At 39.8% G+C, this 14,424-nt stretch overlaps 1 protein-coding gene across 4 annotated transcripts in view; it reads right to left on the reverse strand.

Annotated features, from left to right (window-relative positions):
- The window catches only part of MEIS1 (Meis homeobox 1), a 139,769-nt gene that overhangs the window by 5,145 nt on the left and 120,200 nt on the right, over positions 1 to 14,424 (reverse strand). For all 4 annotated transcript variants that reach the window (XM_047781917.1, XM_047781920.1, XM_047781918.1 and 1 more), the window contains one exon: positions 172 to 230. In XM_047781917.1, coding sequence (XP_047637873.1) covers positions 172 to 230 — 59 coding nt within the window. The remainder of the gene's footprint in view (positions 1 to 171; positions 231 to 14,424) is intronic.

Raw genomic sequence — 14,424 nt, forward strand, 5'->3', positions numbered from 1 at the left:
AATGTTAAAATGGATTAGTGTTGTTATGAAACAAAACTGGTTTGATTTTAATTGCCAGGCACTCCCAGCACTCATTCCCAGTTTATTTACCAGGTATGGGACCTCCCGGTGAATGGCTTGAGGATGCTTTTCGCTTGTGTGACTTGAATACAGTCACTATAGGGGACTTGCCTGCTCGGTTGGACTGGTCTATCATGGGCTGCACTATTCTTCTCCTGGCATTAATAAACCTGTAACCAAGAAAGAGCAAATTGTCATTCCTTAAAAAACAAAAAGTGGCGAGGGAGGTGGAGGCAGAGGCGAAGATGGATCATGGTGAGAGAGTAAAACTGGGTCTTGGCAAAATGGTTCTCGCCATGGCTCTCCGTTCAGCTTCACATGCTGCAAAACCTGTAACCCCCGGTGACCTTTGAGTACCCAGGCTCGGGGTTTCCGAGTTGATTTATGTTTGCCTGTTTTACCACAGTTGGACACTTCCATTTCATCTTTTCATAAGGGAATTAGCAGAGTTTTCAGGAAACAATACTAGCCACCACTCTTTTCAATTGCAAGGGGGGAAATTTGGTGGAGAGAGAGAAAGATGTTCATAAGGGCATCTGTTACCTCTCCTAATTGGTGACATTTCAATCTTCTGTTCTCTGACTGCTTTTTTACAATTTTTATCAAAACCTTCCCTACCTCTTGCAAACCTAATTCTATTTTAATGCCCACTATTAAGATAATGAGCCAGGATGGCAGCACACCATCAAATGAAAAAATGTCTGGAGTTTATCACCACTAACTCACACTGCTGGGGACTTCAGAGAAATGCATTCCTTGTAGAGATTGCTTGGGGTGGCTTTGTGAGTGTGTGTATGTATGTGCGTGTGCGCGTGCGTGCGTGCGTGCGTGCATATGCCCGTGCTCTTTCTGCAAAGTCTGAGGTCAAGGCGAGGTCATGGCTATACAGTAATTGAACTTAGAATCTTGCTTTCTCCAGTGAGTCCTGAACATGTATAATAAACATCTTACGACATTTAAGTCACTTAAGTGTCAGTGAGATTTTTCTTACAATTTTTGTAGCCCCTAAAAAGGTGGCTGGCCGCTGAAATTTTTAAAAAATGATTCACATAAGCTCTCCAAAGCCATGGTCATGAGATATCTAAGTCTTAAAATCTGCTGTATCCCGTAATACTAAGAATTACATATCAAATACAGAACCTGAACAGGACGTACTAGATACTGAAACAGTAAATAGCTCTTAGTTCTCAGTTCATATCTGAATATATCAAACACAAGTGGCACAGTGAAAAATACAATGAAAAGGTTAATACTGTACTGTTAATAATTAAAGGACCCACAGTCTAGTATGAATTTTAGTTGATAAGTGTGCCCACTTCAGGAAGGCAAATAGTTCCTAAAAACCAACCATTCAATGGGCAGGGATAGGTTTTTAAAATAAAAATGCATACTTCATGACATTTTAAGATTCCCTACATCCTATATCCTTATGTTCTTTTGGTACCTGAGACGTGATTAAAATAACCAACAAAACTGGAACCTCACTAAAAGACACTGATTGGTGTTAACTCTTATCGGCTATATATTATATCAGTTCTTGTAATGAAGTCCCTGAACTGGTAATAAAAATATTTAAGACACAGATCTACAACAAATTGTGTTGCAAATCAGGTTATCATTATCTTGTATAAACCATGAAAATTGGAATCATGTGAGCAGAAGGTTAGATTAATTCTCCATTCTCATTATAAGCCCAGGTGTAGCACAAACACCATGTGAAATAACCAATTAAAATGAAAAAAAATCTGCTTTTTCATTAGCTGCCTTCACTGCATGACCAATTAGAAAATTATTTAATATTAATAATATTCCACCTACACCAAAAGTAATTTTCATAGTAACTAACATAGGTAAGAGAGCAAAAACAGCTCTTCGTCATCTGTGGTTCTAATCATAATCTGCATTCTCTTAGAGGGTAGGAACGCTGATAACTTTTTTTTTAATTTTTTTAAAAACATAGCCCTTTATGGATATGATTTATAGTCTTTATCTAAAACTAGGAAGAGTGCTTTTTAACTGATGAGAAGCCAAGGCTCCGAGAAATTAAGTGACTTATTTGAGGTCACATGTTATGCAAGACACGTTAATAATTTGCTGAATGACACACAGCTGGCAAATGGTGGCAAACAACCCCGCCTCCCTAATGTCTTGACCAGAGCATGGCCACTACTGTGCCACCCACCTAGAATATTCCAGACTAAATAGATACCTAAAAATGAGCTGGTTTTGAGAGAATCACCACAAGTAACACCCCTGCTATTGAGTCCAGGGATAAGCATGATGGAATATTTTGCAGATTGGGGATTCTGATGACTATGGGTATAAAGGTATTTGGGGGTTCTGATGACAACATGGGTATAAAGACTGGGGTAAAAAAAAAAAGGCTATGCATAAGAAGGGTCAATAATTGGAGTTATCTATATTCCAAGGCTCACCTCTCTCAAACTCATATATTCAGATTTCCAAAGACCAGTTCATGGTAACCAATTCAGGTTTGAATCCTTGACTATTAAACACATGGAATCAGAAAAATTACACCTCAGCTTTGAAAAGGGCTTTGACCATCACCTGGCTTGGTTACTAACATTAATCCCTCCTTTGATCTCCCCACCAGGGAGATGGGTAGCCTCTGCTGGACGGTTTCTTCTTCTTTTTTTTTATCTCCTCCTACGTTATGTTATTAATGTCACAAATTACATTTTGTATCTATTTATATATTATAGTTATTTCTATGCTTTTGTCGTTTAAAGTTTATTCCAGAATTAAAAGTAATTTATGCATCACGATTACGGTACTACAGGATTCTGTATTATCTATATATTTGTATGTAGCAGGGAGCTTTACATTTTATATGTTTTTATGCTGTTATTAGCATCCATTCATTTTCCTCTTTTTTTTTGTTTTTTTTTTTTTTCCTTTTTAGGGCACACTTGTGGCATATGGAAGTTCCCAGGCTAGGGGTTGAATCGGAGCTGCAGCTGCCAGCCAATACCACAGCCACAGCAACACAGGATCCAAGCCATGTCTGCGACTTAGACCACAGCTCACGGCAATGCTGGATCCTTAACCCAATGAGTGAGGCCAGGGCTTGAACCCACATCTTCATGGATACTAGTCGGGTTCATTACCACTGAGCCACAATGAGGGAACTCTAGCATCGATGCATTTCAACCTGAAGGACTCCCTTTAGCATATGGCAAGGCAGGTCTACTGGTGAGGAACTCCCTCAGCTTGCTGGACGGTTTCTAATACAGCATCTGCCACCTTCCGGGAGAGCCTGTCTATGGCAAGGTAACTGTTAGAAGGTTCTGCCTTACCTGACAGAAAATCCTTTCACCAGGACAACTTCTTGGGATAATTCAAGCAATTCTCATCTCACGTGTTCAGGATGGCCTTTCAAGCATTTAAATTATAGCCACCATGCCCCATAGGCTTCTCCCCTTTTCTCCCTAGGTTAAACATCCGTGATTCTTAACAAGTTCCTTCTAGAGTGTGGGTTCTAGAATTTCGAGTTCATTCACCTCTCAAGCCACTCTGCTCAAAGTGCTGAACTGGTCTGTGTGCCCCTGCAGGTCTTCAGCAGACAACTCATTTCAGTTAGTTACTCCAGGCCTGCTCTGATCCCCAGGTGGACAGCTAACGCCTCACCTCAGCGTCTTAGCTAAGGGTCCACAGGTACTAGGTTCTCTTTGCTTCTCTCTGGGTGGTTGTGACCATTTGTTGTTTTGACAATACGAATGTAAACCACCTATAGGATATGTAGATATAAAGGCAGGAATCCTTTCATTAAAGAACATTTTAAAAACATTGAAAACCTAAGAACACCGATTCACACTGTCTGAATTGCTTTTTGACCGTACTAGTAGGTATACTTGGGACTTCTCTTTAGTGCAAACTTCAGTGAAAAACAGTATTTGGGGAGTTCCCATTGTGGCTCAGTGGTTAACAAACCTGACTAGTATCCATGTGGATTTAGGTTCCATCCCTGGCCTTGCCGAATGGGTTAAGGATCCGGCATTGCTGTGATCTGTGGCGTAAATTGCAGACGTGGCTTGGATCCTGCGTTGCTGTGGCTGTGGTGTAGGCCAGTGGCTACAGCTTGGATTCAACCCCTAGCCTGGAAAATTCCATATGCTGCGGGTATAGCACTAAAAAGACAAAAGACGGAAAAAAAAAAAAAAAACCAAACACTAGCATTTGTTTCAATATGATGGACATTATCACTATATATATGGCATGGTAAACTCTCAGCATGTGACTGAATTATAATTCCTGTACTTAGAAGAAACACATATTATTATCTCAGGCCATGGTGGACATTTTTATCTAAAAATAACAGAGTAAATAGCAAAATATTTTGTTTTTAAAAACAACATCATCTTTTCAGTTTTCAAAAGAACATTTGATTCTCTTTCGCGTATTTTATCATTATCCTAGACTCTCATATGTATTCTTTTTGGAATTAGTCACATGCAGCAAGGCCATGTATTTAGATGGCTTGGGGTGAATTTAGATACGAAAACATTTTCCTTCTGGGCCAAGTAATAAAATGACATTCTTGCTCCTCCCACTGTAAGTCAAACAGAGGTCAGTTCCCCATCCCTGTATCTGTTTAAATAAACTGGTCCAGCTGTTTGTTTCTCAAATGCCCTCTGACCTTGTGTCTCATCCTCCCTTCTTTTGTGACAGAATGCTTTCGTTTCCATTGTGGAAGATTCTAAATTATCAAGAATTTTCTAAACACCGAACCAAAAAAAGACCTTTAGATTTTATGTGAACTTACATGAAAATATTCGCTTCTTAAAACACTGTCATTTCAAGAAGCATCAGTAAAATAGTTATTTTAAGTTCATATGTGTGTGCACATATATACTTACGTGAATATGTGTATATTATATAATGTATAACATGTTATGCATAATATATATATTATACATATATACATATTAGAGCTCTAACATAAGAAACAGTAGGTTTGAAGAGAAATAAAAAAGAATGACAAAATTCCAATTTGAATGTATAATAAAAAAGTACTTTCTCCAATACTCATAAAATAAATTTAAGATGAAATATATCCATGAAATACACACAATCTTTGGAATTTTCCATATTGAAAAGGTCTTTTTAAAAATCTTGTTAGTTTAAGGATGTAAGAGAAAACTTTTACAACTTCATAAATGATGTACAAACATTACAGCCCTTAAAGCTCAGATGTATAATGTCAAGCATACATGACAACAGGACAGTTTTTCTTATTAAAATATTTTCACGTCTTGGTTTCATAGGATGTAGCTCAAGTCTGCCATAGATGGGGCACTTTAAAACGTAATCCCTTTAGTTAAGTATCCTTTAATATGAGAAACATCCTGCTTGCATCTCCACATTTCACTCTAAACACCAAGGTATATGTTTTTTAAAATCCTGTTTTGCTTTGAAAACAATCTTCTTTTGTGAAGCACTTTTAAAGAACTGGACACCCTATAAGTGGAAGAAAACTGAATTAGAGAAAGAATTCTTAAATTTCCTTTTTTTCACAGAATCATGGATTAGAATGTCTTCCTGTGACCAAACTGCCTCCTTTCTCAAAACAAGAAGTTTTACAAAGGAAAGGCAGATAATGGATTGGCTTTAGAGCTTTATTCCATGTCAAAATAAACAGAGATGTATTTCTTTTTACCTAGTTATTTGTTTAGGACTCTAGTCTTATTAAGGCAGACTAATAAGGTTAAAAGGCGAGCAAAATCTTCAAATATCTGGGATATGGGGTGATCTAAAAACTGAATTTTATCATTTGCATTTTAAAGTAGGAATCAGGTAAGGAGAATAGGAGATGAATCCTGAGGCTAAAAAGGAATATAGGAAGTTTTGCTCTTTATTTCCTTTCCTTTGCCCCTAGATGTTTATTTATTACTAGACCCTTTTTTTTTTTTTCTTTTTCATTCTGCTAATTCCACCTATCTCCTTTCATTCTCAGTCTTTGGATACCTGAATAGTTTTTCTGAGCAAGATCTGGTAGAACAGCTTTCTAAAGCTGACCTTTGTCCTTTTGTTTATCCTCTACTCCTTGCCCTGGTTCTTTCCCACAAACCTGGATTGTTACATTTAGCTTCCCCTAGCAGATGCAAACTATTATGTACAGAATGGCTAAACAACAAGGTCCTACTATATAGTACAGGGAACTATGTTCAATAACCTGTAAAAAACCATCATGGAAAAGAATATGAAAAAGAATATATGTAACTGAGTCCCGTGGTACAACAGAAATTAACACAACATCGTAAATCAATTATACTTGAATGAAGTAAAAGAATAAAAATAAAACAGGAGTTCCCGTTGTGGTGCAATGGGTTAACAATCCGACTGCAGTGGCCCTAGTCACTGCGGAGGTGTGGGTTCAAGGATCTGGTGTTGCTGCAGCTGTGGCTCAGATTCAATCACCAGCTTGGGGACTTCCATATGCCAAGAGTGTGGCCGTAAAAAAAAAAAATTTTTTAATAAAATCAGGTAAATCTAGTTTTCTCCTCAGAGAACCAGGAGGGATGGAGCGATCAGGGTGGGCATCACTTGGGACCAAACACCACGTATATCTGCCCAGTTCCACAGGCAACTTTCCTGCATGGCTTTGCCCTCATCCCATGCTCTTATGCCCTTGGATCTCCTTGCATGCTTCTCCACAGTACTGACAAAAATAAATAAAAATTATCTGCTCACCTTCAGAAACAGTTTTTCACCTTACGCCAGTCTATTCCTTGGTGTTTACCACCCTGCTTATCATTCACTGATGATCGTGCGGAGCCCATATTTTGCTACTTTAGCATGCCACAGCCACCTCGTGGGAACACATCAAATTAAATCAAAATAAAACTCTGACAGAATGCTGTCGTTTCTAAACAACGACGTGACTCTCAGTCACCTCATAGTACTTCTGGCCAAAGAGGTATAAGTGAAGAGTCCGCAGGACGGTGGTACCCGTTTAAGGATGGAGAAATGCCATTTTACAATATCCTCCTTTGCCCAAGAGGCTAAAATGGCTATCAAAAAAAAGACTTCATTAAGTAATAGGATGTGTTAGTTAAAATGCCTTCTATACTTATACAGTCCATTAAAGAAAGTATAAATTATAGTCCTCTTTGATTAATATTTAGGTATACTTAAGAATACTTACATACACCCTTAATAATAAAAATAAATACCATGCATTTTTAAGCATAAGTACTGGTGACTTCTGCATGCACTATTCTTTATTTAAATATGAACAATTTGCAAATATAATAATTGAATATATCATTCATTTTATCTGGATTCACCCCTATAAATATGTTTTTAGAACTAGGTCTTGAGAAATATCTTCCAATATAAATTTAGTTTCACATCGGAGAGTAGTTGCTGAATTCCAGAATTTTGTTCTTTCTTGCCCCACGAATTTTCTTGATGTGGCATTTCTTTCAACTTTATCACAGTCATTTAAAGAAACATATATATACTTTTTTTTTTTTTTTGGTCTTTTTTGGCCGCACCCACAGCATAAGGAGGTTCCCAGGCTAGGGGTCGAATTAGAGCTGTAGCCACTGGCCTACACCACAGCCACAGCAAAGCTAGCCGAGGCTGCAACCTACACTGCAGCTCACGGTAATGCCGGATCCTTAACCCACTGAGCAAGGCCAGGGATCAAACCCACAACCTCATGGTTCCTAGTCAGATTCGTTAACCACTGTGCCATGATGGGAACTCCAATATATACTATTTTTTTAAGTCAGCATTTCCTAAAAACTTTAAGGCGTATTTTATGAACAAACCCTTCAGGGAATAAGTTCTAGCCATCTCCCACATACCGCTCTGTTCTTTTAAACAAAAAACCAACTTCAGAAGCTTTTGTTGGAATTCTCTATTTTAGATTTACATTTACTTATTGGATTTAATGATCCGTAACTGGCAGTCTTCAGGGTCCAAGCCTTCTACACTCCTTTTCTTTGTGAAGTGAAATTTCACGAAACATGGTTTTAAGACGCTCAAGAAAGTTGACTCGGTCTCAAGTCAAACCTTATGAAATCATGATTTTGGCACTTTCTTCTAGTTTCTCAACCTCCTCCAGGATCCAACAGTTCCAGGGCTGCAATACATCATCTGTGTGTCTGAGAGTGGGGGAGGTGACTGAACTGGAGGGGAGAAGGGAGAACGTGTTTTGCTCTCCATCCGCTTCTAGAAACACAATATTGGAATTTGCTCAAATCACAAGCCCACCCATCAGAGGTCTGAGAAGTTTTCCCTTCTCTAGAAGTGATAGGTGTATTTGTCAAACTACTCTAAAAAAACTGAAGTAAAGACAGTTGAGGAAGCTAATTACATATAAAATTTCCTTCAAAGCAACTAGTGAAAAAAAATCAACTAATTAGTTGAAAATTACAATGCAAAACAAAACTCAAGTATCATTTTGGACTTTATGTGTTGAAATAACTTGCAAATACTTCATCACTTGGTTATATATTACAGAAAGTTTTCCTTGAAAGCAAATTGTAAAATGATTTTTTTCCACTCTAAAGGAAGTAGACACTCAGCTTGCCAAATCCTTTCATCTGAACTAAATTCAAAGCAAGAGTGGTTCCCTTAGTGAGGGGGCGCTATTTTGTTTGCTACCTCCTAGGTGACTAAAGCCCTGGGCTTCAAATTCAGTGGCATGAACTGTAGGGATGTATCACTAGACCTAACATAAGAAATACTCAATAGTTACACGTATCTTAAGTATCCATGGATAAGTATCCATCTAAAGCATACATAACAAAGTGGCATTTATAAAATAGTTACTTAAATGTGACAATTTGCCAAATTTGACGTTACACAACCTTATAAATATAAATAAAAGTGGTTTTGCTTAAAAGTATATGAAATTAAAGTGATTATTAGCACAATGTATCAGGAATAGGATAATCTAGCAAAATGTCCTTTATTAATGAAAAGATAAATTCGGTATAAATATGTCTTCAAAGAATAGACGTGTCGCTTTGATTTAAGCTGAACCACTTTTCATAAAAACTCTAATTTTCCCATATCACAAAAGTCAACAAACTTGAATCAAACTAAACACCCCTTAAACATTACAGAATAGATAGTTATTTAAAACACATCTTAATGTTCTGCCAATGTCCATTATAAATTAGGATAACCAGATAATTTATCCTCTACATGGGGACACTCTTGAGAGTAAAGAAACATTATTAACAATTATACTGGATGATAGGCATAAACCAATTTCCCAGGCAACTGGGGTGGGTGGAATACCCTACTGACCAGATATGCACTTTTTTTTCCCAAATAGAATTTCCCCTCAATGAGGGGAATTGCAAACTCTTTCAATTGAGGTATACGACAAAATGTTTCAAATGAGGATAACAAAAGCAACAAAATGACTTCCTCTTGGAACCTGTCAAATCTTTCATAAACCCTTATGATTCTCTAAGGTACAATGGGGAACGTTTGGAGAATGTACACTTCACTTCTGAGTTGCCAACCTTTTCTTTGGACGCCATCACTCGATTTTTATAGTCAAACCCTGGCCAAGGGCAGGGAGAGTTAGAGCAGTGTCTAGTGTGCAGAGGATAAGAACTGGGTAAGAAAACTGCCACTCATTGGCTCAGAGGCCATAGCAGTATTTAGGTGCTAGAACTGTGATGATCTAATGAGTGCATGTTTATGGAAAGTTTGCTTTGCAAATTGCAAAACCTGAGACCGAGGTTTGGTGGGGATACTGTCCTTATGATTCTCAAAAATACCTAACGGTGCCAAAACTTACACATAAGTACTTACAGCAGCCAAAGATGGAAACAACTTAAACATCCATTAATGGATGAATTAATAAAGAAAATGCGGTCTATCCATACAATAAAATATCATTCAGCCATAAAGAGGAATGAAGTAGGACATGTGCTGCAACGTGAATGAAACTTTTGAAAACATAGCGCTAAGCAAAGGAAACTAGTCCCCAGAGACCCAGGTTATGTGATCATGTTTGTGAAATGCCCAGAATGTACAAATCTATAGAGGCAGAAAGTAGATTGGTGGTAGAGTGAGGAAAGGAAGTATGGGAGAGGAGCACAGGGTTTCTTTCCAAAGTGGTGAAAATGTTCCCAAAATGACTGTGGGGATGATTGTACAGCCCTGTGAAGACTCTTAAAACCACTGCATTGTACACTTTAAATGAGTGCATGGAGTGGTAGGTGAATTACAGAGTGGTAGGTGAATTATATATCCCAATAAAGCTGTTAAAAATATATACATAATGGTGGAATGCAAAAGGCCTCCTCCTTGCCTCCAATTAGCTGTGCAACATCATAAGGCCCCAAGCCTCCTCTCTCCAAGGAGGCATACTGTCCTCTCCAGGACCTGGGCTCCATCCTTCCTAGCAGTGTTTCTAAAATTTTAATCCATGCTCCCTTTTGAGAAACTTCAAAATCTCATATCCCTTGGTTATTTGCTATTTCAGAAAAGCATGACTGAAATCAAAAGCCAATTCTCCAGTTTTTTTTTTTTTTTTTTTTTTTTTGGCTACAACCATGGCATGTGGAAGTTCCTGGGCCAGAGATTGAACACGTGCCATAGTTTCAGTCTGCACCACAACTGTGTCAGTGCTGGATCCTTAAACTGCTGCACCTCATGGGGAACTTCCTCTCCAGATTCTTTTTTTTTTTTTTTTTTTTTTTTTACTGTTACACCTGTGGCCTATGGTGGTTCCCAGGCTAGAAGCCAAATCAGAGCTGCAGCTGCCGGCCTACGCCACAGCCACAGCAATGCTGGATCTGAGCCACATCTGTGACCTGGCAATGTCAGATCCTTAGCCTACTGAGTGAGGCCAGGGGTTGAATCCGCATCCCCATGGAGACAACATCAGGACCTTATCCCACTGAGCCACAATGGAACTACTTTAGATACTTTTTTTATACTACATTCTCTCAGAATGATTCTAATCTCCTTCCCCGGCCCTCCACTCCCTCTCAGCCCCTCTCGGTCCTTTGGGAATCCCTGCTATAACCTATTGCACTTTCCCTTCTGTAAACAGTCCTGCCAGGTGACCAGCTGTTGGGGGTGAGACCTGACGCATATTCTTTCCACTGGCTTTTCAACAACTCAGACTCCCTGCCCTTTTCCAAGTACGTATGAACTCTGACCCAAACGAGGGATCAAATAAAGTCAACCATAGCAGCTGTTCTAGTGATACAGGCCACCAAAACCCTCCAACAAGACAACAACCCCCAGAACTACTGGTTTACATTTAAATCAGCATCCTAGAGTAAAACATACTGGAAACTTAAAGACATATATTCTTTTTTGTTTGTCTTTTTTCTTTTTTTTTCTTCTTTTTTTTTTTTGCCTTTTCTAGGGCCGCACCTGCAGCATATGGAAGTTCCCAGGCTAGGGGGCTAATCAGAGCTGCAGCTGCCAGCCTACACCACAGCCACAGCCACAGCAATGCCAGATCTGAGCCACATCCGCAACCTACAGCTCATGGCAACACTGGATCCTTAACCCACTGAGTGAGGCCAGGGATCGAATCCGCAACCCATGGTTCCTAGTCGGATTCGTTAACCACTGAGCCACGACGGGAACTCCAAAGACATATATTCTTAATCATGGTGCATTTAATTCCATCCCTAGGCAACAGACTCTTCCTGAAAAATAATGACCTGATCAATATTAAACCAGATGTCTCCCATGGCAGGGATATGTTTTTGAGCTAAGTTACATTTAGAATCCAAGACCCTAATCCCCATGGGCCTGAAAGAGTTAATGTATTTGCAAAAGGAAGTACTGTTCCCCTACTTCAGTGATGGGATCTAATCTTGTGAGGCATTAGGCCCTTTAAGCACATTGGTTAAGGGAGTAAAATGAAAAGGGAGCTCTCAAGGATGGGAACAGATTATGGGTTGTTTTTTGTTGTTGTTGTTATTGTTCAGGTTTCGAGAACCTGATAGAGTTCATTATTTCCCATATTAATGGGTCAGGCTTAAACGCTTCACAAGAATGGAAATAAAATAAGGAGGAACATATCAAGGGCTCTGAGGGCATTGAACATGACAGCCCTGTAGTTGCCAAAGTTACAAACATCCCTGTTGTTGGCATGTTGTTGTTGTGATCTTTTAAAACTTTCTTTCCCCTTAAAAACTAAAAAAAAGAAGCAAAACAAAACCCTAAGCCTCTACCCAAAGCTCCAGGCATTCACACCTTGGAGCCACACAGAACCAAGACAACATTTGCCCCCAGAAACACTTCCTTCCCCAGTTCCTCTGGCTCCTCTCCATTTCTGACAAGTTTGTTTTATTTTACATTTGCCCGCATTTTTAAAAAAGATTTCAGGCTGACTCTTTAACCACTCAGAAATGCTGTTTGTTTTATGGAGGTGCAGCCTGGAGGAAGAAGATGATGATGTCAGTGCAGGGAGCGGGTGTGTGTGTGTGGGGGGGTCCTTCGTGGGCATAGCTCCGTGCCCCAGTGCTCAATGGTTAATCACCCAGCACCAGCCCCAGCAACTGTTGACACAAAATAGGTGGAGATCAGGTCTGTGCAAGCAGAAAATACCAGAAAGGCAAACTCTGTGTAAACACACTTAAGACAGATTTGACAAGAATAGACCTCAACCTGACTTGCTAGGAAACTCAAGCCTACAGCTTCACTGTTCCTCTCTGCCAGGGCTGTTTCCCCTGACAAAGTTTCCTTTGAGAAGCAAAAGTAACATTTTCAAAACTAAAATCGGGTTACAGAGGACAGCTGAGACATGGGTCCCCTTGATTCACACAGCATGAGCTTCGAATCTGCTCCTACATGCAGGATTTATGTAACATGATACAGTTCTTCCAGGTACACCTGGAGCAGAGCCAAATGAGAGAGAGAAAGAGACAGACAGAGAGAGAGAGGGAGGCAGGGAGAGCTAGTATGTGCGTACAACCACAATTCAAAAAGTTATTTCTCCGGACCTATAAAACGCATGCAAAGAAGCAAAGAGATAATGCTTAAACAGTCTTTTAATCTTATCTAACTGACACCTGACAACTCATTACTTATAGATTATTAATGCACCGACTAAAAAGTTTGTCATGTACAAAATTACTAGAGAAAAAGATTGAACGCCTGAGGAAAAAACAAATTTTGCTGTACCATGACTTCAGAAGTTCCAAGCCTATTATCTGTCATGCTCTTCATAGACTCAGAGCGCACTGCTAAAACCAGATGATTTATCTTTATTATGAATCCGAAAGTGACATTACACATGCTTTTCATGTCTTGCGATAATGTTTAATTTCATCTAGTTTTTATTTTATGGTGCTTGATTTGCTTATTTAAGATCAAGAAAAGTCACAACTTTTTAAATGAAGTGTCCTGTTTGTCTCTTTATCAAAGGACCTGTCATTGGTTTGGGTTTTGTTTTTTTTTTTTTCTTTCTTCACTTCTAATGTAAAACTGGGATCAAGATCAGTTTCAGAACATTCACTTTTCTTCCCTTCAGCTCATGTTTTTATACCGTCTAGGATATTAGGGCTGGAAGAGGCTTAGCTTCCCACTGATTCCTCAGTCCTTCCTGTCCATTTACAGCAGAGGAAGCTGCTGCCCATGGAGATAAAGTGACTGATCAAGGACACATATCTAATTGGGAGAAGCTGGGACGACAAGAGGACATGTTTGGACTCCAAACCTTCTTTCCCCTCCCTGCACCTTCCCTCCCCGTAGTGTGGTGTTGTGAGGCTTCAGGGCCATTGGTTCCTCGGCCACCAGCCTCCTCCCCCTTGACGGGGTGCCTCTCAGGCCTCATCGCCCACGCTCTCCTCAGGAGAGTCAGGTCCTGCCCTGCTGGCTGCGTGACACCTGTGGAGTTCTGCCCATTTCTCGGACCCTCCTCTTGTGCCAAGACACTGAAAACAATGAATCTGCTTAATGAGGACTTGCACCAAGTCCTGCTGACCTCCACACCCCATTCAAAGTCACCCTACCAAGACCCCTTGAAAAGAATCACAGATATTGGGCACATGATGTAATCAGTCTCGTAACCCACTCAGCTCTGCGCCTCACTTGAACCCCAGCCCTAAGTGGTCCTCAAATACTTCCTCAGTTTGTCCTGACTCTCAGCTGCAGGCAACAGACGCATCTTGTCCTGAAAAGCTCAGCAACTCTTTCCGTATTGGCTGGAGGAGAAGCAGCAGTTACACAAAACAGTCTTTGGACTTTCAAACCCACCTTCCTGCATCCCACCCCTTCCTGTTTCTGCTCTCACCTAGACTCACGATCCCTCTTTGGTGCTGGGGCGCAAGAGGCGGGGTTTTTCCATCCTGAGGTGGCGCAGTGGGCCAACACCTACCCCTTCCTGAGGAGTTTCCATCTTTC

Source organism: Phacochoerus africanus, chromosome 5 (assembly GCF_016906955.1).
Source record: "Phacochoerus africanus isolate WHEZ1 chromosome 5, ROS_Pafr_v1, whole genome shotgun sequence".
NCBI lineage: Eukaryota > Metazoa > Chordata > Mammalia > Artiodactyla > Suidae > Phacochoerus > Phacochoerus africanus.